The sequence below is a fragment of the Typopeltis vanoorti genome, chromosome 19, assembly GCF_054136105.1.
Source record: "Typopeltis vanoorti isolate ZY-2024b chromosome 19, IOZ_Tvanoo_1.0, whole genome shotgun sequence".
Lineage (NCBI taxonomy): Eukaryota > Metazoa > Arthropoda > Arachnida > Uropygi > Thelyphonidae > Typopeltis > Typopeltis vanoorti.
This window is the reverse complement of record NC_143567.1, coordinates 61,478,540-61,505,965: the sequence shown is the minus strand read 5'-3', so window position 1 is coordinate 61,505,965 and position 27,426 is coordinate 61,478,540. Positions and strand designations below refer to the sequence as shown.

The 27,426-nt window shown below is 35.7% G+C and overlaps 1 protein-coding gene and 1 pseudogene across 1 annotated transcript in view; both read right to left on the bottom strand.

Annotated features, from left to right (window-relative positions):
* The window catches only part of LOC150096168 (protein dissatisfaction-like), a 58,162-nt gene that overhangs the window by 923 nt on the left and 29,813 nt on the right, over positions 1-27,426 (bottom strand). Inside the window, exon 3 of the mRNA XM_090409627.1 lies at positions 16,442-16,700. Within this exon, the coding sequence (XP_090265753.1) occupies positions 16,442-16,700 (259 nt within the window). The remainder of the gene's footprint in view (positions 1-16,441; positions 16,701-27,426) is intronic.
* On the bottom strand, positions 2,949-3,078 carry LOC150096169 (U2 spliceosomal RNA; annotated as a pseudogene).

The window sequence follows — 27,426 nt, the reverse complement described above, 5'->3', positions numbered from 1 at the left end:
ATAAGCATTAATTTAAGTCTGATTACCGAGTTTTTTCAATACAGAAAAAGATACATAAATGCATTTTCTGAAAAAATATTCTGCACAGAATGTTATTTACACCATTTTGTAACTAAAATATCAATAATATTTAGAAATAAAGTTATATATATAAATTGAATATTTATTTAATTTTTATTTAATTTATTTAAATTAAAATTTATCGGAAGATAAATTTTATCTTCTCAGATGTTACAAGCTTTGATTTCTTAACAATTTATTTATTAGAAGATTGATATTCTGCTGTATGATGTTGTTCTAATACTTATATTGAAGGTGTTGTGGAATAATGTAAATAGTAATCTGTGACGAAAATAATATTCTGCACATAATGCTATTTACATACTTTCATAATTTAAATACAAATATTTCAGATTAATGTGCAATTAGCTATAGAAGATCTTGAAGATTCAGAATATTGAATTCTACAAAGATTCTGAATGCCATTTGTAGTATTCAGAATCTGAATACTACAACAAGGTTTGTGAATGTTGGTATTAAACCGGGGGTTAATGGTAACATTTATTATTATTATTATCTGTCTTTGAAAGTTGATCGCATATAGTCTAATCACCAAAACAGTGAGATACTCTTCCTTGGAGATTTGAATGTTTGCACTTATCCGAAAGATAATCGTTTTTATAGAATGTAAGGAAGGGGATTAAAGTCACATAACGTGTTTCTTCAAAGCAGATACGAAGTTTTGAAAGTCAAAATCAGTATAGTAAAACAAAGTACTTCGAAAGAGGACATGATATAATTCCAGCGATATTGCAGGCATCACATTAGGTCTAAGCTTCAATTAGAGTGTTTTAACGAAATCATTTCCCAAAAATTACATTTGGAAAAGCAAACACGCATTTTTTGCTTTATCTTTTTTCTAGGTTCATTTTAACTTCCTTACTCTCAAGTAATGCGAAGAACTTCTCAGGACTTTTGAACTCAGGTTTTTTCCCTCCCGGAAACAAGTATTTCGTTCCACAAACTGGCCTGTAGAACACACGGAGTTGCAGACAAAAGAACACTTATAGGCTTCGGGTTAACTACCTTATCCTCGAAATGATTACGAAGTTGAAGAGTACTTGGGAAGATCGTGAGCATTTAAGGTACAAGAAGACATAACCCATAATAATAAATAATTTGTTAGTTCAACAAAATCTTCATCATCGGTCCGTAGAGTAAGATAGGCTGAGAGTCAGCGGATAGTCGGAGAGGAAATAAAGTTAGAGTGCATAGTGGTAGAGTAGGTAAAAGAGGCCTCAGTTGACCTGTTTTAGCTGTTTGCCCTCCCCCAGGGGCGTTTCTAAAACGGTCGTTGATTTTTCACTTTAAAAAAAAAAAAATCTTAAAAAGGAAACATGTAACAAAACAAAAAATGAAGTACAGAGAAAAGCAAAGAAATGGAAGGTAAACTTAGAGGTGGGGGAAGGATCTGGCCCGAGTGATGCAGCTCACAAGGAACTGCACCGCCTCGCTGTAAGCCTTCGCCGCTCGGGTTCTCAGCTCCACCCCTTCTCTGTGAACTGAAAGGAAAAGCAAGAGTAGATTCTCCTTACTTCCATTTGTTGTGGGCTATTAAGGTCTGATCGGCCACCTTGCTTCCCGGTTTCAGGTCTAGCATACGGAGAGCTGTGATGAAGGCCATTTCCACCTCTTCTTCTATATCCAGAGTTCCCCGTACTCCTCTGGATTGATTTCTCTTATATCCTCTATGAAGAGGTCGCCCCCATTTGGCGCTAACGACCTTGGGACCGTGTTTTCCTGTGAAGAGGAGTACAGGTTCCACCATTGCTTGTTTAAATTTGACTGGGTTCTCAGGGATGTCTTTTATTAGGAACGTTAGAGTTTGCCCTGCTTTTGCTTGGGGGAATTCTTGGTGGGCGGGCTCCGAAGCTTTAGCTGTTTTGGTTTTAGTTAACTCCTCTTCCTGTGGGCTTAAAGGCCGTTTGGAAGTGTTGGAGTTTGCCTCCATCTCCTCTACTTCATTTTCTTCTATATTCTCTGGATTGGCTATATCTGGGTTCGCATTGGTAGCTTCGCTTTCTTCTGTTGGAAGTTACCGTTATGGTTTCAGTATTAGCAGTTTCCTTCAGGGTCGGAAAATCTTCCTGGTTTGTATTTTTTTCGTTTTCTGATGATGATTGCGTGGCTGGCGTGATAGTACCTCCCATCTTTTCTACATAGGTTCTCGACGGGCAGGTGTTAACTTTGTGATCCCTGGATCCGCATTTTAGGCAAGCCATTTGACATTTCTCCAATTCATGACTTGTTGTGAGGCAGTTTTTGCATCTAAGGTTTGGGCAGTTTGCCCCCCAAATGGTCGAAGGATCCACATCGGAAGCATTACTTCTTCACACCAGGGTAATTGACCATTATCCTGGCCGATCCTATGACAACAAAATTTGGCACTTCTGCCTTCATTTCGATTACTGCCGTGACTTCACCAGACTTCCAATTTGGGAAATCTGGATCATTTGCCACTTTGACTACTCCCCATTTCGAGAATGTTGTCTTAATTATGTCGGTCACTTCCTCTAGGTATTCTAGGGGGAAATCTATTCATTTTTAGGGTCTTCTGAATACTCCCTACTATAAATGGAAACACTCTCTTTCCTTGGCAATCTAACACTTGCAGTAGTTTCTCCCTTGTGGCGGCATCTTTCACTACCACTTGGTACCGACCTTCTCCATAAGGGGTAAAGCCGAAAATCTTCTCAGCTCCAACAGCATCCATCAGAGCTTTTGCTAACGTCTTTTTCGGGATGCTGGCCTCCACTACTATACCCAGAGTCCGGGTACGTGGCAAAGCAGATGACATGATCGAAGGGAAGGGGGGCTATTCCCACCACCGAGTGTTTTATTCTTACCCCAGTCCGGGGTTTATTCTGTATCTGCTGCTGTAGTTTACTATCAAGTGCCTCTATGAGACGCTTTGTCGATAATAACTGAGCTAACAGATACTACAATTTGCTCTTAGCTTATCAAGCTGATACGCACAGATACTACACTTTGATCTTAGCCAAAAGGCCGAAAAGTGATCTCGATTATAACGCAAAAATGGAATGTTTCTGGAAGAGGAATAAAAAAAAAAACAATAAATTAAATGATGAGATAGTACCAGATTCTCGAACAAGAAGACATAACCCAGATATCAGGTCGAATTTTTGTTTTGAAAATCATGTACGGTATATTATTGTTCACAGTTTAACATATTTTAAAAGGTTTGATAATGAATTTTAAAAAAATTTAAGAAATTTTGAAATAATTTCAATTATTTATTTATAATTTAACTTGGTATAATACTTACAGTGATATTTTATATAACATTTTGTAAAGTTTAGTTATAACTGAGCTATAACGTTTAGCTATGCAAAAATGTAAGACTTGACGGGACATGAATATAATAGATATAAATACATGGGACAACCGGTTTCGGCATTAATTAAAACTGAAATAAAAGTGAACTATTTTATGAGTATACTAAATTACTTAAATGTTATTTCCAACGTGAAATAATTTTCTTGAATTCTTCTTCTTCTGCAGCTTCTCCCACTTAAGTGGGGTCACTGTTGATGATGAGTCTCCTCCACATCCTCCTGTCTTGGGCTGTCACCACATCCAAGTTCTTCATCCTCAAGTCCTCTTCTACCAGATCCCCCCCATCTCTTCTTTGTCCGCCCAAGCTTCCGCCTCCTTGCACATCCATCTGCATGACCCTTCTTCCCACATATTCGTCCTCCCTCCTCATCACATGACCAAACCATCTCAACTTTGCCTCCTGTATCTTCGCTCCTAAGTTCGTAACTTTCACTGTTCCCCTTACATAGTCATTTCTCAGACGATCCTTTCTGGTCACACCGCACATCCACCTAAGCATTCTCATCTCTGCTACTTCCATCCTGCTGATGTTATTTTTCCTCAGGGCCACAGTTTCTATAGCATACGTCATAGCTGGCCTCACTATTGTCCTATAGATTTTGCTTTTCAGATTGATCGGCACCCTCTTATCGCATAACATTCCAGCCATCTTCCTCCAGTTCCTCCAACCCGCTTGTTTCCTGCATCCCACTTCCTTCTCAGCTCCTCCATCTTCTTCCGCTGTTGAACCTAAGTATTTAAAGTCCCTCACCTTCCTGATGACATTTCCTTCCAGCTCCAGATCTGTCTCCTGGCAGCCGCCCACTGTGCAACACATATACTCTGTCTTACTTCTGCTCAGTCTTATACGTCTCTCTTCCAGTACTTTTCTCCATCTTTCCAGTTTAGTTCCCGCTTCTTCTCTTGAATCTGCACACAGCAAGATGTCATCTGCATACAACATTGTCTAAGGCGCATCTTCTCTCACCTCCTCCGTCATCATCACCTCCATCACAATGATAAACAAAAACGGACTAAATGCTGACCATTGATGCAAGCCAACTGTTACTTGAAAACTTTCTGTCTGTCCCAGACAGGTCCGAACACTTGTCTTCACATTTCTGTACATCTCCCGCGCCAACCTGACATATTTCTCCGGAACTTTCTTCTCCTTCCGACACCTCCAGACTTCTTGCCTTGGCACTCTATCGTATGCTTTCTCCAGATCAATAAATGCCAGATGTAGCTCCCGTTGTTTCTCTCGAAACTTTTCCATCATCTGCCGTAACCCAAAGATAGCATCTGTTGTTGATCTACCAGGCATGAAGCCAAATTGTTCCTTTGCAATCTCCACCTCCTTTCTCAATCTTCCATCAAGAACCCTTTCTGGATTTTCATTGTGTGGGACATCAACTTTATTCCTCTGTAATTTTTACAGTCTTGTACTTCCCCTTTACCCTTGTAGATGGGGGACAAGAGTACTCTCCCTCCATTCCTCGGGTATATTTTCCTGTTGGCGAACAGGTCCCACAGCGGGTCAATTCCCTCTTCCCCCAGTGCCTTCCATGCCTCCACTGGAATCCTGTCGGGCTCACCGATTTTCCATTCCTCATCCTCTTCATGGCCTCCGTCACTTCCACTCTACTGATGTTCTGCACCATTCCCTCCGAAGGCTGCCCATGTTCTCTCTGAGTCCTTGCATTTTCCTCATTCAAAAGTCCCTCAAAGTATATTCTCCATCTGTTTCTTATGTCCATATTCCTTTCTTGAATAATTTTCTTTAATGTAAAAAATTCAAAAATAAAAATAAAAAACTCAAAAGGCGATATTATTAAATATATAAAGTATAAAAGAAGTGAGCATTTACTGTGTATCCGGTTTTCAACTCTTTGTAATAGTTCCATTCTAAAATAATATGTTAGGATAGGAGAGACTTTCGATAAACTAAAATGCAGATTAAAGGCTTTTGTGTCCTCTATTTCACTTCAAATCCTTTTTGACAGTGTTCATTAGTTCTTCCTGAAATTTCACTGTTTTTTAAATAAAATCAATCAATTTAAAGCGAAAAATTGATGCACAATAATCTTGGATTATGCAAGGATTCCATAATAGAGATGTATACGTAAGTCTGTCGTATTCAATATTAGGCTTGATGTGGCCGCGATGCAAACCATAGCAATGCTTAATGCAAAGTGATGCATGAAGCGCCACCATTTCAACTATAAGAAAAATTTGTTCATGCAAAAGGTTTTCTTTATAATAATAACACTACGTTCCTGGTTAGCTAACTTCCGAGTTAGCTGATATCTGACTTTGGTAGTTAGGTTGTTTTTTTATCTCGCCGAAGAAACTCGGGTTTTTAATCTCTCAATGCATCAGAATTAACCATAGAATACACATGAATATATACAAATAAATTCTAGTTAGGATTAGGAGCATGGCTTCTTATCTAGCACGCTGTGGGAATGCACTCAGCCATGGCGATGATGAGAAATAAAAACCGGCTGATTACCTATTTCCAAAAAAAAAAAAAAAAAAAAAGAGACACCACGATATACAGATTGAGAATATACTTCCCTATTATTTCCAGTTGACAATTTTAACAAAGAAGAAAGAAGAATAAAAAAAGAAAAAACAGTAAAAAGGCCACTTTGCCTTAAACCAGATTAAAATTAAACTAAAATTAAACTCTCACCATGGAACGGATTTTCAATGATCAAATGACGTATTTAAGGTCTCAGGTGTCGATATTAATGATAACTCAGCACAGTGGTCTTTACCATTTCACCAGTTTTATTAACAGAATCTTTCAATTTTTAGACTTTTTAAAAAATTAGAGCCTGTGTAGCTCAGTGGATGTAGCGTTTGCCAACCACGGCGCTTGGCCGCACGAAGGAAGACTTGGTTTCGAGTCTAGTCGGCGACTAGAGGAAATTTTTCTAAGCCTTTTTTCGACCGGTTCCCGAGTTAGTCGATCTCTGGCACGGGCAAGCAGGTTTTTCCTCCAGGAAACACGGGTTTTTCGTCCTGTAAACTCAAGAAAATCGACCGTAGAACCCACATTATTTCAGACATTAAATATATTGTGTTAGGGTTATGGACCACGAGATTGCGGCACATTTGAGCCGTCTCTCTTCACTGAGTACCGCTTAATTATTGATAGCCTTGGGCCATCTATCTCTGATTGGTACCAGTGGAGATTGAACTGCCCACTCAGTCTCCAAAAAAAGTTAGATAGGGCTAAATGGCCTCGCCTACTCCCCGTATACGGGAATAAAAAAGGCGTTAGCTGATTTTTTTTTTTTTTTAATTTATAAAACTGGATAGTCTGAACGTTTAAGTGATCTCAGTGCTCTCTTTGTAAGATAGTGCAGGTGAGATCGCATATTAGCTTTCGAGCTGCTGCACAGGGATCGCTTGATTTCTCTTTCCTTTTGCAACATAGGTCGCGTGTATCTGAGAGATACATTCATTACTAGTATGTGCTAAAATGCGATAAAACTTAAAGAAAAAAACACTGCAAATATAATACGTGATGGTTTATTAATTTATTTTCAGTTACAATCTAGAAATTACTGAACAAAGAAAAAATGAAAAAAAAAACTAAACCATACTATATGACATCGGAGGTCGCGGTATCTCTCAGATACAATTTACTATCAAATATCACACATCTTTACATAACACGTTAAATCAAACTGACCGCATAAACAGTGTGGAATATCACTCGTAATATATGCATGCGCAGCTACTCATGACCTCCAAGCTATACACTGAATTGTGTAAGAATATTTATATAAACAATTTGCATGTATCTGTCAGGTCAGATACATGCAAATTGTATGCGATCTCCGCAGGGTTAAACTAGAATTATTACCGTCTGTTTTTACTTTTGTCTATGAGGAATGTTTTTCATCTGTACTGAGCGAATATTTCCTTCATCTGTACGATAACTGTCGATTTTTGAAATATCTAAAACCAACATTTTTTTTTTCTGTAGTTCAATTTGTTTTTTGTTTTCTTTCTAAACAGCTCTTTATATTTTATACGTTTCTCCTATATAACACTAGTTTCACATTATGATAAGTATCTTTACCTCTCCTCTAACAAGCTTTAACACACTGATCTGACAGATACATGCAAAATGTTTAATATAAATATTCTTACACAATTCAGTGTATAGCTTGGAGTAGCTGTGCATTCATATGTTACGAGTGATATTCCGCTGATGTCAGTTTGATTTAACACATGTTATGTAAAGATTTGTGATATTTGATAATAAATTGTATCTGAGAGACATACCGGAACCTCCGATGTCAGTATAGTATGATTTATTTATTTATTTTTTTTTTAAATTCTTTGTTCAATAATTTCTAGATTGTAACTGAAAATAAATAAATTATTTTCAGTTACAATCATCATGTATTACTGAAATAGAGAGCCAAATGCTTATTTTTGTCATACATGTCCTCTAGGAGATTAAGGAAAGTGGTCTGGATCTTACTCCACCTTTACTACGAGTTGCCCAAAAGTGTACTAATGCTTGCATCCGCCGAAACGTTTAGTTTCTATATATTCGGCACGAAACTCTTGTTGTCTCTATATTCGGCTATGAAATAATATTGGATTTAATATTCACTTAATTTGTATCGTATGTGCTATATTTGTAGTTTTTTCTTTATGTTTTATTACATACTAGTTTAGCACATACTAGTAATGAATATATCTCTCAGATATACCACATCGTACACTACAAAATTACCGCTGTGAGCTCCTGAGTGTTAAAAATGATTTTACGATAGATATAGCAATTCTGATTTACTCTGCTTCCTGTCACACCAATTAGTTTTGCATCACATTTTTTTCAATAAATAACTCTCTGCAGGCTTTTACTGAATTGATATCTGAAATCTGAAATATCCTCACGTTTCCAGAAATTATTAAAACATGCATTTGAATGCTTGAACAAAAGAATTGACCGCATCTCCACTTTGCAGTCAAGAGACATTTAGTTCTGATTTTATATTAACAAGGTATTGCTTGTAAATGATTTCAGACGATAGATAATTTTTATTCTTCGGCTTAACACTATCACTTCAGGCCTCTAATAGGCGAGATGACTAGTAGTGTTATGCGAGGAAATAAAACTCTTGGTACTAAAATGGATAAAACTTAGTCTCAAAAAAAAAAGTTGCCTGGAAAACTTCTATAACTAATCTACCACAAGTTAAAAAAAAAAATTGTGAGTGGGGTTATCATTAAAAACAATAGCTAGCATTTATTCATGGTTCAACTTTACGATAAGAAAACAGTTTGGGTGAGCTAAACCAACAGCCTGACAAAAGATGTTAATTTAATTTAATTTTTTTTTAATGCGGAAACTCTGTTCTTGAAATCAAACATGGAATTTTTTTAATTCGCTTCAGCCCTCCAATAAGTAGGGCGGTAGTCTCACGCTTAACAATGGAATTCATTTTTATTACCTAAAAATCTCTGATTGCACGCATGCATGCACAAATACACATTTGGATATACCGTATTATGTTTTTCATTTTGGCTAAATCAGTGTTTCCCAACGTTTTTTGAATGATGCCCCACCCCAATGCCTCAAAGAATTTGATGCCCCCCCCTCCTCTAGCATAATAGTCAGCCAAGTTCTGAATACAGTCCAAAGTATAACATAAATATGTACTTTAAATAAAAAAGGAACATGGGTAAAACTGTTTTTAATTTGACTTTCTTCAATGAATATAAATTTTATATTACACTTTGTATATTATAAAAGATAAATCGAACTGAACTCGGGAAAATTAAATCCAAGTTAATGCGATCCTTGAGCTTGATGTCTGCTGCAAAGAGTTTTTATTTGAGGTACTAATTTAGTCAATTTCAATCTCAAATCCCCACGGTTTGTGATATCCAGATGATTTATTTTTTTCAGTAGCAAGTCATTTGCAGCACTAAAGCCACATTCAACTAAATATGACGACGGGAAGGGTAACAGTATTTTTTTTTTTTTTGCAAAACTTGTTGAATATCGGTTTTCGTTTCTGTCTCGTCAGAAAGCCATGCCATTGTTCCTTTTATGTTAAATAAAATTTCTAATAGACTCATCATTTTGCTTTTCTGAGAGTTCTTGATACTGTATTTATGCTGACTGCTGTACTAGTGATGTCAGCTTTTTTCCTCGGAAAGTCAGGGTGGCTGCAACATCGACAATTTATCGCCGACAATGGTGAGTTTTTTTTTGAGTATATCGTTGATGAGGTGACGAATGCAACATCATTTTTTAATTGCCTCCAAAATATTCAAATTAACACCCCACGTTGGAAAACACTGGGCTAAATAGATGAAGTGGTAAAGGGAAACATAATTGCTATGGAGGGTGATCGCAAGATGGCACGCAATTTTCGTAGCTCAGTCAGTATCGAAACCCTTTGACTGGAATGATCGGGGTTGGAATCTCGTTTAAGACAAGAAGAACCTTAAAAAAGATTTTTTGTCGAAAGTGAGTTATTCAGTCTCGTATGAAGATGGCCTAGTTTATCTTCCCAGAAATTTTTTTTCTTGGGGGGGGGGAGAGAAACAAGCATACTGACTAGAAGAACATACGCATTTAACATACATAATGCACTGACCTCATAGTCTTAAATACTTCTGCCGTTAACTCCAATCAATAACAATAATAAAATTGTTATTCCAGACCATCAACAGAACCTAGTCGTAATAATACACGGTAAAAAAAAAAAAAATTATTATTTCCATGAATTCTCACCCAAACACGTCATCAGACGTAAGAGAGCGTAGCATAATTCGTTGATTTATAGGACTGGTTGCTATTACTCTATAGTTCAGACTCTGTGCGTGTCTTAGCCAATGCCGTCCTAACAGTCAACGATGTAGCATAGAACAGTTCTGGCACGAGTTTTGTATTGTGGGCACACTTTATGATATAGTTTGTAGCTGTTTGCACGTATGTTCAAACACATAATCCATAGGATTTGACAGCAAGATGAGATAATCAGCCTTTATAAGGAGTTCCGGCTCTTATCAGTCAATATTTTTGGCTTACTTGGGCGCATCTTAGTCCCAGCGTCCCTTGTGGACTTCTATTTCTTCAATACATCGTTAAATATGATTTATGAAAAACAAAGACACAAATAAGGAGAGATGCAGGAGGGAATTACATTCTACCTTTGAAAAAAAAATTGCGTACAACAAACCAGGGAAATTCTTTGTTTATTCTTTTTTTTACGAAAATCACTAGGCATAGGATTAAACAGTGCTATGTAACCCAGTTGTGTCAGTTGCCATGTCACTGATAAAGGGAAGTAGTTGCAATAATTGCCGCTAGATGTTACTGCAAGTAACCATTACGCGAACTAATTGATTACAATAAGTTCAAACTCGTGTTGCATTCAGTGTTTGAAGTTATCATTTTGCGTAAAATAGTAAACCCATCAACGAAAAAAAAAAAAAAAAAACTGAAGTGAGTTTTTTTTTTAAAAAAAAAAGATATTAATAATATCCTCTTTATTATTCATAAAAATTAGTAAAAAAAAAAACAATCATCCATTCTTGGATACTTTCAAAGAAAACCTGCGCAGATGATTCAAACCAAAACAAGTACAATGAAGTCCATCCTATATTTTCTTATTTAGAGGGAATAAATAAAAAAAAAAAATATAGTGGCAATATACGTCATCAGTATGATTAGAATGCTATTAGTTTTCTTTTGCAACAAAAGTTTTAAGTGACGACAAAAAATGAATTATGTCTTGCTTACAGTTTGTGAGTATACAAATTCCAAGTGAAAATTCAGTTATCTATGACTTCATGAATTAAAAGACTTTTATTCATTTAAATATAAACAATTATGTATATTGCATATATTGTGATTATTGTGAAAAAGGCACGAAAAAAAGTTTAAAAAAACATTATTATACAAATCAGTACTCTTGGCAATGATGCAAGTTAATAATTTGAAAAATATTTGTAATGGTAAAAAAAGAATTTTGTTGTTGAAATGACAGGAGGTTCGCCAAAGTCAAATATACAGAATAGAGCAAGAATAATTCCCACATAATAATAAACTATATCTTGTGGCAGAAATGGCTGGGCACATACACACAGGTCGATTTATTGAAGTCATATATAATCTTATAAAATTTTAATTAGCAATTATGCCTAAAATTAAAATAATTATTTATTGATATGATTGAATAAACGTAGTAAATATAATGATATATTGAAATGATTAAAAACAAGCTTTCTTTCATTTTGATAATAAAAGAAAGCTAAATTCTTTACTATACCATAGTATATTATGCTAAACGTATTTGAAACTTACAAGTTTGATGAGGTGATTAATGCCCTTTGAGGGTAATGGAATGCAATGCTGTAGCCAATGAAGTTTAACTGAGGCTCGGCTGTTGCTGTTACCCCCCCTTGGGTGTTGAGATTCGAGAGTTTTGAGTTCGCTCTCTTAAGGTTTTTGCCTTAAGGGAGCAATTTTAGTCTCCGTAGAAAGTGTTCTCCGGCACGGCCCGCTGAGGGGCTTTGTCGGTGAATGCTTTTCTTCGGAATTTGATCGGTTCTGCTCGGTGGTGGTGGTGTGTGGGTGGAAGGCCATCATTGAGTGGAACCAACGCTGAGATGGACGGTCTTTCGGCCACTAGGGATCGTCCGAATTTTTAGAGACGGCTTTACCTTTAAATATGGCAGTGATTAATACTCTTCGAGGGTAATGAATGGCAATGCTGTAGCCAATGAAGTTCAAACTGAGGCTCGGCTATTGCTCTTACCATCCTGCCATGATCAGAGCTTTAATAGCTCAATAACACCTTATACTTACCGTGTCCTCTGCAGATAACGGGGAAGATGAAAAGCATTCTTGCTTCGCCCCTTTAAGCCAGTCCTTATAAGGACTTTATAAAGTCTTAATCATATCACCACTCTTTCTCTTGTTTGCTAGTGTCAGCAGTCTACGAATTCTCAATCTGTCTTCATAATGAATATTCCATAATCTTGATATCATTTTTAACACTCTCCTTTGGACTCTCTCTAATATGGCAGAATCACAACGGAGACCAGACCTGCACACAATGGTCCAAGTGAGGTTTTATCAAGGCCTTGTAAAGAGGCAAAATGACATCGTTATCTTTACATGTGAACGTTCGTTTCAGCATTGCAATTATCTTCTGAGTTGTATTTGCAATCTTTGCTACATGGTCCCTGAACTTCAACTTGCTGTCTACCGACACTCCAAGATCTCTAACCTCATCCGTTTCTTTTAGCATAATCCCACCAATAAAATAGGGCATTGAATATCTAATCACGCTGAAGTGAATGACTTTGTATTTACTGACATTGAACTAACATCCATTTTCTCATGCCCACAATTACAGCCTATTGAAATCATTCTGCAAATCAGCAGAATTCATTACTCTACCTATCTTTGCATCATCAGGAAATAGCTGTATGTAGCTTGTCAAATCCTTCCCAATATCATTAATGTACAGATTGAATAACAGTGGACAAATACTGATCCTTGTGGTACACCAATGGTTACCTTAAATCTTGCAGACTTACATCCTTCAAATACCACTATTTGATATCTATCAGTCAGCCATCCTCTTATCCACGCTAACATTCTGTAATCCAAACCCATCTTCTCCAATTTATGCAACAGTCTACCATTCTGTTAAAAACCTTAGTAAAATCCAAAGGTATCAGGATGTATCTATTCCTCTTGTCTAGTTCAATTGTAACATTGTTATAGAATGTGAGCAAGTTGCTAAAACATGACCTCCCCTTAGTAAACCCATGTTGTTCATTGCAAAGTAGAGATTCACTGTCAACCCATTTCTGAATGCGAGCCATAACCAATTTTTCCAAAATCTTCGCCACCACTCCTGAGATACTAATTGGTCGATAACTGGATACATAATGTCATTGCCCCACCCTTGTGCAATGGAATTGTCATACATTCTTTCCATTCCTGCGGAATCTTCCCTATTCTGATACTGATATTAAAGAGCCTTGTTTAATATCAGTATCAAAGGAATGGGCAATTCAACTGAACACTCTTTTAGCACACGTGCTGATAACCCATCAGTCCCTATTGCTGAATTCTTATTCAGTTTGTGCAACAGCTCTAATACCTCGTCCTCATACACCCGAGTTTCTTCATCTAGTGAAGAGGTAGCAGTGAGCTCAATGTCGTGTACACCAGGTTGATAGCTTTTAACAAAATGGGCACTCATTAGTTGAACAACCTCTTCTGCATCTGTAACCCTCACGCCATCTGCATTTAAAAGAATTATTCTGTCATATTCATTCTTTCTTTTACTTGCAGCATATCGATAGAATTCTTGTGGGTTATCTTTCGCACGCAGAGTCAGTTTCTTTTCATACTCAGACTTTGCTTTCTGTACAACAGTTGTGACTTTCTAGCCTGCTGCCTATAACGTTCATAACGGACGTCATCTGTATGCACACGGTATTCCTTCCACACCATCTTTTTTTACGAATCGCTTGCTTAATAAAATTACACATCTATTTGACTCCTACCCTATTTATTCTTCGAACTCTCGAATCACACTCTGATATCGTATCATTTAAATATTGTTTAAATGCTTCCCACACTGTCGATATCCTTTCTATCCAGCAACCGATCCCATTCCACTGAACTCAGTGTACTCCTCAGTTGATCATAATTTCCTGCTTCAACAAACCTTTTCTGAATGGAACATTCATGAACTTAGTCATTTCCCAAATGAGTACCGCATGATCAAGATCACCAAGTGGAGGCAGAATAGTTACGTCTTTAACTGAAACGCCCTCTGACACCATAATCTAATCTAACACTGTTTGACCTCGAGTTCCTTCTGTCACATGCTGCTTGAGGAAGTTTTCCAATAACATCTCAATAAATGCATTTTCATTCTTCTCACGAGATTCTACTGCTACCCAATCAATATTTGGATAATTAAAGTTACCTCATTATGATTACTCTTTACGCGCCAATCATCTCTATTTGGTGATGCATTTCTTCATTACCAGCAACCAATCCACCAGGTTTCTGATAACATCCCACTGTATAATTGGACTTCTTAGATACCACCTCACACCAGATGACTTCAAACTCACTGCCACATGAAATATTACTACAATCATAGGTCTGAATTCTAACTGGATTCAAGTAGCCCGATATCATGAGCATCACGCCCCCTTCTCTCCTATCCTGTCTATCCTTCGTAAAAATAGTGGGATGTTACCCTCAATACCAGTTAGTATGCCTTTTTCTGATAGCCAGGTCTCACTAATACCTACAGTCTGAGGTTCGTAACATATTGACTAAGGCAACAAACTCTACCCCTTTGTTTCTGATACTCCTAGCATTCGTGTACAGACAATAATCTACCTGTTTGTTTGTTTTTTGTATTTTCTTGTCTGCATGACACAGTTGGACAACTTACAGATCTCTATTCTTCTCTAGTGTCTTATACATGTAGACATCTTTGTACATGTTTGATGAGTCCGAACCGGGCGAACACAAAGTCGAATTCGTTCTCTCCTCGTCATCATTTCCATGACAAAGCCCATTCTCGTCATTACCACAGCTATATAACAAATATAAGTGTTATTCAATTTATAATTACATCGGCAAAGTGGATATTAGATCCAGCATTATTTCGAAGCCGAAAATGTTCAAAGAAACTATGAAAGTTTCGTAAGTTGACCTGAGAGCTTACGAGAATACAATCCTCGGCATCCCCGAGTTGCCCTAACTTGCCTAAGTAGCTAAGGCAATTCAGGGATGCCGAGGATTGTATTCTCGTAAGCTCTCAGGTCAACTTACGAAACTTTCATAGTTTCTTTGAACATTCGGCTTCGAAATAATGCTGGATCTAATATCCACTTTGCCGATGCAATTTTACATCGCTAAAAAAATGCCGTATGGCTCTTTCTTTTAGTAATAGAAAATTCATAAGTTTTATACTGCGCGCCGTTCAGAGTAGTTCTCGGTTATCAGATCGACTGTCGCGGTATCGCAGTGCTTGTGTTCAAGTAACCCTTATTTTAGTTAATAATACAGTATTAGGCCCCAAAGTGTACGAGCAGTGATGCTGGCAATTCGGATATGCCAAAGAGAAGCCGTTAAGTGTTTCCTTTTAAGTGAAAAAGATGAACGTTCTCGACTTCATAAAATAAATAAATAAATAAATAAACGTATGCTGAGGTTGCAAAGGTTTCATTCACATTCAGAGACTACTTTATAATTCAAATCCAAAAATAAAATTATTAATATTAGAACATAACAAAAGTTTATAATTCAGTGCCATACATTTATATATATATATATATATATATATATATATATATATATATATATATATATATATATATATATATATATATATATATATATATATATATATATATATCACAAATTTAAAAGAAAATTAAAGTGAAATGTATTAAATTCAAATTTTAAATGTATTTATAATCTGTTTAAATCACATTTTAATTTGATACATAACAACCCAATATATTTCATACAACCTTATTAGTATTCTAAAGAACTAGTGAGACCTAATTAGATATTGGTGTGACACAGCAATTATTAGCCTTATCCTTATAAGGACTGGCTTAAAGGGGCGAAGCAAGAATGCAAGCAAAATTGCAATTTTAATAGTTTTAATATAATATATATTAATAGGTATATTTATATAAGTAAAAAATTTTCTAAGAAGTCAAAACTTTTTGAAAAAATATTAATTATTTTTCAAATATTTAACATATAACATAGTATTCTTAATAGAATGAATAAATATATTAGAACAGTACTTGAGGATATTGCAAAATATGACTTCTCTAATTCTTTTTAGAAAAGCTAGATCACTGAAAATGCTTGATTATTCAAAGTATTCTTCTTTAGAAAAAAAGAGAGTGATTATGTTAAAATTCTTTAAGAGTCTACTCTACTGTAGAAATCGAGTAAGGTACAGAAAATAATTTTGTTTATACTACGGGCACATACCGGGTCTAAATAGGACAATAGCTTTTAGACAACTGCATTCGGTGCCATCTGGCGACAGCTGTCGGAAACGTCTCATGATTTCCTGAATGTAGTGCATGTCCACCATGTGAGTTGACTCGTCTTCCTTTTGATCCGTTTGTGATCTAGAGATCGGGAACGACGACGGACGAGGCAATGTAGCCAAGAGGTCAAGAGTTACGGACCACTGAGCCATATTTAAAAGGAACAAATCTTTCCAGGATTCTTCTAGAAGAATAACCTACAAAAGCAGAAAGTAATTTGATATCATGTGGATCGATGTACATTATTTGCATGTTAAAATCACAGAAAATAAATGATTAGATTTTTATTTTTATTCTTAATAATTTGAGGAAAATTTTCAGATAATCAGAATAAGTAAATAAATATTGCTGCTTTAAATTAATATAATTATATTTTGTTTCCGAAAAAAAAAAACGCTAGGTATACATCCCTAAGTTTTTCATTTATCTTAAAACAAAAATAATAAATAAATAAATAATAAAAAAACATTTGTTAACTACAAATTGTGGTCTGGATAGCTGTATACAACACACAGTAAATAAAAGCTTCAATAACTAAATCAATGGGATTATGAATTACAGGAAATTAAAACCACCCAGGCTAGGGTGAAAAGGAGATATCAACTCTACGTTTGAAATTATGATTCATTGCTTCAGCATGTCAACATGTAATTTAGTCGTTTAATTCCATTACAGTTTTCAAATCAAATATTTTTAGAAATAAATAAAATAATAAAATAAGCTGCATGAATATCTTAAACTGTGGGGTGCATCTCATTAAAAATAAAAAAATGTTTATATGGAAGCATAGACACCTATTATAAATCTCAAATCATTTATTACAAATTTTGATTAACCAGGAAATATCCATTTTTCATGTAATAATATTTTTTCTATGCCGATGCAGATTTATATACTAAGGACGAGTAACATTTTCATAACTACAGCCAAATGTGGACATAAATTAATTGCCAGCATACTAATAAATTATATTTCACAAAAAAATGTTTTATAAATTTTGTACAAATTAAATTGCAATACGTTTTTGACAAAAGTTACAAATTTCCTAAGGACGTAGTTTCGGAATTAATTTACAGTGCTTACAGAAAACTTGGCAGAGAGACAATTCATTATGGAATATGCCTTCGCCCTCGAACTACGTTGCAGCTCTCACAACATCGCACCATGCTTAGCACCAAGTGATTCCGGAGTTCTTGAGGCAAACTGGCCCACTCCTCCTTCAGAGCAAAGGATAAGGCCTTGTTTGTTTTCTACGGAATTTCGAGCAGCCATGCGTCTAACTATTTGGGTCCCAAACGTCTTATATGCGATTGAGATCTGAGGCGAGTGCTGACCACTCGATTCGATTAATATCCTCGGTCTCCAAAAGTATCTCCACTGCTCGTGTACGATGTGGTGTGGCAATGTCATCCATAAAGATGAATTCTGCGCCTATAGCACCACGGAACAATCAACATGACGGTCAAGAACGTTACAATATTGTTCGCCAGTCATAGTAGCTTTTTCCAGCACTTTTAGTTCGGTGCGTCCATTAAGCATAACGCTTCCTAACACCATGACCCCCCCCCCCAGCGCCGACGCCTTTCGAGAACATTCTCACGATAGTAAGCAGTGCTACTTTCAGGCCAGATCAAGTATCGTCTAGAATCGGAGAAAAGGCGGAAACGACTCTCACCTGTTAAAAGTACATTCGTCGATTGGGGTCTTGTCCAATTTTTATAGATACAACATCACTGAAAACGTGCTCTACGATGAGCTGTGGATAAACGGACGCAGACTACGGGCCTGCTTGTCGCAGACGTCTTTCCACCGTTTGTCGAGACGTCCGCGTACCTGCGCTTGAATGGAGCCGACTTGCAAGCTGACCTGCCGTGGTGCGTCGATTACGTTTTGCTGTTATGACTAAAAACCTATCCTTATGCTCCCTGATAGAGCGAGGACGCCCCCTTAGGAAACGTCTATAACACATTCCGTTGGTTTGAAACGCTGCGCAGAGCCTATGTGAGATTTCAAACTCTAGGGAAATATCAATAATTTTGCGGTCTTCTTGAGGCTTTCGAATAATTCTTCCCCACGCGAAATAATCAAGATGATGTCTTATTATAAGACGTCCAAGTTTGCACCTTTATTCCTTCATGAAAAGAGTTTCTTTCAAACAAAAAGTTTCTTTGTGCAGTCTTTTGCCTTTATCCAGTTGAGTTCCATCACGTGATTTCTTTGCGTGCGATTTGAAAATTTGAATGTGTACCCGCTTTTTACTCGATCGTCAATTATACAAATTGCTACAAGAATTTATTATTATTATTATTATTATTATTATTAATACAGCACCATAAAATAAATTCAACTAAACTTGGAATGCACAAAACATCCGGAAGAATTAAAACTCTACTTCCGGTAGAGTTTAATTCTTCCGGTACTTCTGCTTCCGGTATATATACATTTTTGAAATAAATATTTACATTATTATTATTATACGGGTATCTCCGTGGAGTCCGAAGACTCATCGCGGGAGACCCAATCTATCATACCTCTTCTTGAATTAATTTACAAACGAAGCACTCACAACTGAGTCAGGCAATGCATTCCATTCATTCACCTCTCTCCAAGCAAAAATCTCTAGTTCTCACACCCTTGTTAACCTTAATTTCCAGGGATGGCCTCTTGTTCTTCCATCACTATTACACAACTGAAATATTTCCCCTGCATCAATCTTATAAAAACCTTTCAGTAATTTAAATGTTTCTATCATATCCCTCCCCCCTCTTCTCCGCCTATCAACTAACCTCTGCAATCCATAAGCTTTCAATCTATCAACGTAGGGAGCATTCATTAAGCTACTCATTAACTTAGTCACTCTCCTCTGAACCCTGTCCACAACCTTCTAATCTCCAAGGAATCTAGGTGATCAGGCTTGAGCACTGTAATCTAGATGTGGAAGTATCAACGCCTTATAAAGGGGAATGATAACCTCTTTATCTCTGGATGTTAGTTTGTTCTTCAATAACCAAGTAATCCTATGTACTATCTTGGACACCTTAGAAATGTGCTCTCTGAATTTCAACTCACTATTCACCAAGACCCAAGTCCCTAGCCTCATCAATCTCTTGGAGTACCGTTCCATCAATGTGGTACACAGCTGGTAATCTTTTAATCCCAAAATGCATAAGTTTACACTTTTCCACATTGAACCGATAATCCATTATCTTCTGCCCATTTTGCCAGCTTATTTAAATCATCCTGCAAACTCTCAACATCAGATTGATTTTTTATTGCACGACCCAACTTCGCATCATCAGCAGACAACTGAATATCTCCCTTCAAGGCATTTCCTAGATCATTTATGTACAAATTAAACAATGGCCCCAAGCACAGAGCCCTGAGGCACACCACTGCTCACCTGCCTCATCCTGGACTCTGCTAATCCATACACTGCTTTCTGGTATCTCTCCATGAGCCATTCTCTTATCCATATCACCAGTTTAGTATCCACCCCCATTTGTTCTAATTTGCGCCACAGTATTCCATGGGTATCCTGTCAAAAGCCTTAGCAAACTCCAGAAGTATCACTGTGTAGTCATTCCCGTTGTCCAACTCAGATGTCACTCTATTATAAAAAGTTAATAACTTGCTCAGGCAGGACCGACCTTTAACAAAACCATGTTGACCCCTATAGAGTATCATATTCTGATCCACCCATACCTCGATTCTGTCTTTAATCAACTTTTCCAATACTTTTACCACTACTCCCGTGATGGTGATTGGTCTGCAATTTACTACCGCGGTCTTAGAGCCACCGTTATGCAAAAGAACTATTTTGCCTTCCTTCCACTCCCTAGGGACCATACCAGAGTTTAAACGTAAGTTAAATAACCAAGTAAGGGGCGTTGACAATTCCTTCGCACATTCACCAACACCCGAGCTGATATTCCACCTAAACCTACGGCAGTGTTTGCATTTCAGTTCTGCAATATACTAAGCACCTCTGTTTCATTAACTTCAATTCTCACATTGTTTATTGCTACAGGTACAGAGATATCCTCACTTGGCTGATAGACTTTTGAAAAGTGATCACTCAGTAACTCTACTATTAGATCTGATTTGGTCACCTCGATACCATCAGCACCCACTAAGGTTGTCCTTCCAAAGTCATTCTTCCTTTTACTTGCCACTTAGCGGAAGAACTATTTGGAATTACCCTTAATCACCTTGGTTAAGGTCTTCTCATAATCTGATTTAACAGTTTATTATTATTCACATCACGTATACAAGATATACATATTATACTATTCAACTTGTATAATTCAATGTACAATATTTCACAATACAATTCAATGCACAGGACAATATCATAGAATAAAATTCAAATATTACTATCATATTCTGTTGGTACTAACACTTATTTTGGCTATTATTTTATTATAGTTAATAAAACTTGCATATGTGAAAAATAAAGATTTTTCACATATGCAAGTAGAGTATAATATATTTCGAATGGCTTCATAGTTATGATAAGTTGCTGGTTTTAGAATAATGTAAGTTAGTTAATGTATTTATGTGTAACCAAGGGTCGTAGCCATACTGTTTACTAGAAAAGTAATTAGCTCAAAACAGTCACTGAGAGTCCGGGGACCGCATCTATGAGGACTCCCTTACCGGTTATAATGATGTACATGTTGATATTTTAATACCTAATTGAATGAACCAATTTGTAAATCAATACCTTAATTGGTTATGATATATGAGTTATAATGATCTCTTATGCTATACTTTTAAAGTAATAATTGTCAACGTTGTTTAATCCCATGAGGTAGTCTCTCAATTTTTTTCTGAATGCATATGCTGAGGTTATAGATTGATTTCATTTGAGAGTTTATTGTAGCTGCTTGTCGCTAGGTATTCGAAGGATTTATGAAAAATGTCTTTGTTAGCCTTGTGTACTACCAGAATGTTTCGACCGCAGCGCAATCCATAGTCTACATTATATACCAAGAAACTTTCAGAGATATAGTTTCTGAAGTGGTAGAATATTAGGAACGATATACAGATCATTGGTTGAATGTGCAAAGTCGGTAGTAGTTATGGCTCTAATTATTCTCTTTTGTATTTTTATTAATGGAAGCAGATTGTTATAATAGTCTCCGCCCCAACAAGTAATGCCATATTGCAGTGAGGAATTTACCCAGGAACAGTATAAACATCTTAAGAATGTTGCATTTACAAATTTTTTAACATAATACATTCTGTTAATTATGAACCTGAACTTATTTGCTAAGAAAGTGGTGTGGGAGTTCCACTTCAAATTGCTATCGATATGGAGGTCCAAATACTTGACTCATTTTTTTTTTTTTTGATTAAGCTATTACAATTTAGAATGTCACTACATTTCCTTTCATGCCATTTTATAGTTATACTGTGGTCTAATTTGTCTGTTAATGTAAAGTAGATATATCTCGTTTTATCGGTATTAATGTTAAGTCTATTGTTGCTAAACGATTTACGTAGTTTTAACATATCACTATTAATCCGATTTTTAAAATTTTCAAGGGTTGTTTCAGTGTATGTATACTAAAGCCGTATCGTCAGCAAAGGATATCATTTTGTTTGTATTTACATAGATCATTAACATATATTATAAATAGGATGGGTCCTAGTACCGACCCTTGTGGGACTCCGTATTTTATTATTTTTGTTGCGCCTTTAAATGTGCCGTAGCTGGTATATTGTTTTCTATTATTCAGATAGGATCTGAACCAGTCATTAGTAATTCCTCTAATGCCGTATTCATCATGGTGTTCATCATGGGTCATGATGAACACAGTCTAACGCCTTAGATATATCAAGAAAAACGGTTGCTGTGTGCATAGCTTTAGTGATTTAGCTTTTCTTACTATGCTGGTAACCTTTCTAGCCTGAGCTTTATACTTCTTATGAGTGTACTGATCACCTTTCTCCTTGTAAATTCTCCATAATTTTCTTTTGAAGCAGATCAAGCCAGATACTACTACTACTCATCCATCTAACGCCTACCTTGTTTGTCTTCCTGACCATGGGAATACATTCTGATATTGCCTCCCTCAGATATCTGCTGATTACATCCCATGCAATGCTAACATCCTTCCCCTGCAATATGTTTCGCCATGGGACTGCTGTAAGCTCACTCCGAAGCTTATTATAATTACCTAACCTGTAGGTTCCTATATATCCCATCTTAAGATATAATAAATTTAGTTTAATCCTTTATCCAAGTGAGTTTGCGCCTGAAAATATCTTCATCTTCAGGACTGGGTTAAGGTAGTACAACATCGGGCAACTCGTAGCAAAGGTGGACTAAGCTAACATCACTCCTATCACAGTAACTCCCATAATGCAAAACACATCTCCTTGCGGATATGTATAATGTTATGCATTAAGGGAAGGACCACTGCCCACACTAGTTTAGACCTTTATTGAGGTTTCTTCAGTGGGAGCCAGGCCCAGAAGTGGAGGTACCAGGCAGAAGCAATAGCGTGGTCATCTCTACCTATAGGAGTTGCCAAAAGGTGCGCCATCTTTTATAAAAAATTACTCTGGATTTAGAGAAAGATGTTGAAAGTTTATTTTTCACTTGGTTTGACTATAATAAATTTAGTTTAATCCTTTATCCAAGTGTGAGCAAACAAAGTTTGCGCCTGAAAGTATCTTCAGGACTGGGGTAAGGTAGTACAACACCAGGCACCTCGTAGTAAAAGTGGACCAAGCTAACATCACTCCTAGCCCAATAGAGATGACCTCGCTATTGCTTCTTCCTGGTATCTCCACTTCTGGGCCTGGCTCCCAATAAAGACCTCAATAAAGGTCGAAACTAGTCTGGGTAGTGGCCCCTCTCCTTAATGCATAACATTATACATATCCTCAAGGATATGTTTTGCATTATGGGAGATACTGAGATAGGAGTGATGTTAGCTTGGTCCACCTTTGCTACGAGTTTCCCGGTGTTGTACTACCTTACCCCAGTCCTGAAGATACTTTCAGGCGCAAACTTTGTTTGCTCACACTTGGATAAAGGAATAAACTAAATTTATTATAGTTTAACCAAGGATAAAGGATTAAACTAAATTTATTATAGTCTAACCAAGTGAAAAATAAACTTTCAATCCCATCTTAAGAGATGAATCAACATGTATCAAATAATTCTAGAAATCACAATCTACTAAATCTGTAAACCGTGCCCGGTGTTGTACTACCTTACCCCAGTCCTGAAGATACTTTCAGGCGCAAACTTTGTTTGCTCACACTTGGATAAAGGAATAAACTAAATTTATTATAGTTTAACCAAGGATAAAGGATTAAACTAAATTTATTATAGTCTAACCAAGTGAAAAATAAACTTTCAATCCCATCTTAAGAGATGAATCAACATGTATCAAATAATTCTAGGAATCACAATCTACTAAATCTGTAAACAATAAAATAATAATGTTTATAATAATATGAAATATAGAATTATATTTCATAAAATACAGAATAATATGAAATTTAAAATTCAGAGAACTATATTGCTTCTGAATACAAATAAACAGCAAATTTGCTTTCGATGAGAAATGAATTAACTCTAGTGTATTCATAATATTCATTGGCAAACCTTGTTAAACATTTGACTTCTAACCTATAGATAGAGGTTATATCAGTTAAAGACCATATGCTGTATCATTTATTTTTAAAATTAAGAAAATTTAATTATATAAAATAAGATTAACTCATATATATATTTTTTATTTTTAAATAATTCTTTTATTTTTAAAAAATGTAGAAATATATTTGAGAATAATAATATACACTTAAGTATTACTACTATAAAATTTCCTGAAATAATATTATTTGGAGAATTTTAAGCCAGTCCTTATAAGGACTATAAGGATTCATTTTTGAAGTAACAAATGGCAATGCTGTAGCCAATGAAGTTTTAACTGAGGCTCGGCTATTGCCGTTACCCAGCCATGACTGGAGCTTTTTAGCTCAATAAAACCCCATCCACACAGATTTTAGCTCAATAAAACCCCATCCACACAGATTTTCTTCATTCAGATGACGGGATAAAGAGTCAAGGACTCAGTCCATCGCTCAGTTCTTTTTAGAACTTTTAGATTCATGTTTGAAATTTTTATTAGAAGTAGTTGATACTTCGATATAAAATATCCTGAAATTGTATTATTTGGAGAATTATAATTTAATTTTCCGGAGTTTAGACCAGTCACTTATCTTTTTTAAATTAAGGAAGTGTATTCGTATAAATTTAATAAAGGTGTTTTAGCTTTTTATATTTTGAAAAATAATTCATAACAATACATCATATTATTACTACTGCAAAATTTCCTGAGATATAATAATTATCGATAAACTGCTTTGTAATTATATTATGACATTGCTTGTAATTACATAATGATTGTAAGTAAATACTTTTTAATATAAACTCTCCTGAAATATTTAGTGAACACTTCAGTTTTAAACTATTTATTCACATGACAAGATTTCATACTTCGTACCATTGATATTAATTTAATTTTTGTTTAAATAGTATTTTTTGCTATAGATAAGAATTTTATATTTATATGCTTGGTAAGAAATACGATGGTATTTAACAGGGATTATTAAATATAATCATTCACGGTATGTGAAATTAGTTATTACCATTAATAATTGAATGAACGTGGATAAAATTGGTAAGTTCAAAAAAAAAAAAAAAAGAAAAGAAAATAATGTCCATACGTGTAACTTTTAGTGCATCCAATAATGGTTGTTCTCTGCATCGATAATATTTTGATGTCTTATTTCCTTTGGGACGGTGAACGATCGCTTAAACCCCAGATGTTGATGGATGTTGGAGCATCATTTTCGAGAGGGAATGTGGCACAGTCATTAACTATAATATTTTCTTTGAGAGGTATTGGCGTCAATCACTTAATGGAAGTTTTGGGGACAAAGAGCTTGGTGTTCATAACAGTCCTGAAGAGGATGAAAGCTCTCATCGGATAAAATTACAGTGGTTTGGGTTCCAAATGTTTTTTCGGTACTTATCTTTTGACTGATATGTAAGGGGAAATGCCTCGATGGTTGTCTTAAGTTAGTAAAATGTCTACAATTTTGTATCGGAAGCGAGGCAACTTTTTAGTTTTCTTGTAGGAGTGAGTGAACGTTGAGACACAAATAATCGGAACAGAAAGACACAAAATGATTTTTTTTTCGATGTCAACGAACGCTGAAACTTTAAGAATCAACGAACTCACAGAAATAATTCTAAATTTGTAGATATAAAAAACTAACTGACTATTATATAGTTTATTTCATTTTCGCAAGAAATTTATTTTGTTTTAAATTTTTTTCTCTTCTTTGTATTTGTGAGAGACAAAATATGTTCTCAGAAATGATAGTTTTTTTCTTTCTTTTTTTTTTTTTGAGTGTTTTTGTATTATTTTGATTTATTCCCATCCCTCTATTGCGTTTGATAATCGGGTCTATTTTTGCTATTTTAGAATTTTCTTAACCAATAACTCTTGTAGGTAACTTAGATGCAAAAGAACTTATTTAATTATATAAACAGTAATATTTATCGCGTATAATGACGAATAATAAAATTCAAAGACTGAAGTAACCAAGGATATAAAACCGGTGTATTATGTCTTAAGTTCATGTTCTCTATCTCCCGTTTGGCTGTTTCACTAACGGAAAAACCTGAGTTTTGCTTTCTCATCCCATAACATCCAAGAATTTCACAACCGCATTTAGGACCACAGTTACACTTCTTAGACAAGCAATGTGGGTTATTTTTCCACTGATCAAACACTAGGGAGATTTCACCTTATGCGAAACCAGTCAACTCTGATGTTTTCAAAATTGTGAAAAAGGTTTTTTTTCCTCATTATGATCAACACTATTGGCGATTGCTGAGCAACAGCACATTCCTAAATAGTTGCCTAGAACGCCTGTTGACGCACTCGACCATTTTCGCATCTACGCTGCGTAAGTGACGTTTACTTACATCTGCATAAAGGTTTCTAATTCTAATTCAGGCCGGTATGTGTAGTTCATAATGAACCCCCGTTTGAATTCAGTATATGTAAATGTTTTGTTGAAGTTGTCTTTTATTTTTAAAACAAAATGCATTTCAAAAATGCGATTTGTAATTAAAAAGATATGAGAAGGATGCCATAAATGGATACCTATTAGAATCTGTTCCTGTACGCAAAGGGAGCTACAGAATTGTCTCAATTCCTTAATTGATGACTCTTACTAAATAAGACTTAACCATCGAAGCAGAGCAAGACTGCTATGTATGTTGACGACATCATCGCAAAACTGTGCAAATACCGAAAATACAAAAGCTAAAATTTCGGAAACTTTAAATCGACATATCTTCGATATGATTTGACAACATCGTTCAAAGACCCGTTCGCATTACTACGTATATCTTTCCGTGTGTTACCAGCACGCAAAAATGCTTGTCTCGAGAAATTAACTAATACCTTTTAATTCCTTCTTAATTACTATTGCTTTTTTTACGGAAAAGCAATAGTAATTAAGAAGGTCATCGTGTCCGTGATGCTCCATATCCTTTAATATCACAAACGTAACTGAAGCACATGAAAAAACTCTATACAGTCCATGAATCCAATTTTTTTGGAGTCACAAGACGCGCTCAAAGTGCCCTCCATCTTCAATCGACAAGAGGGAAGATTCAGTTTCTCTTCTTAAGTATTTCTGTGTCGTTATCACTGTTCGAACCATAAGAAAAACATTGCTTTGAAAACTATGTCGACGGCGATGGTGCCGGAGTATATTATTTTGCAATATAATAAAACAATTTTTAGCAGATTACTGGTATGATGCAGGTATTTGACCTCCATACAAACAACTGGACTTGGGAACCAAAACTACTTATGACGA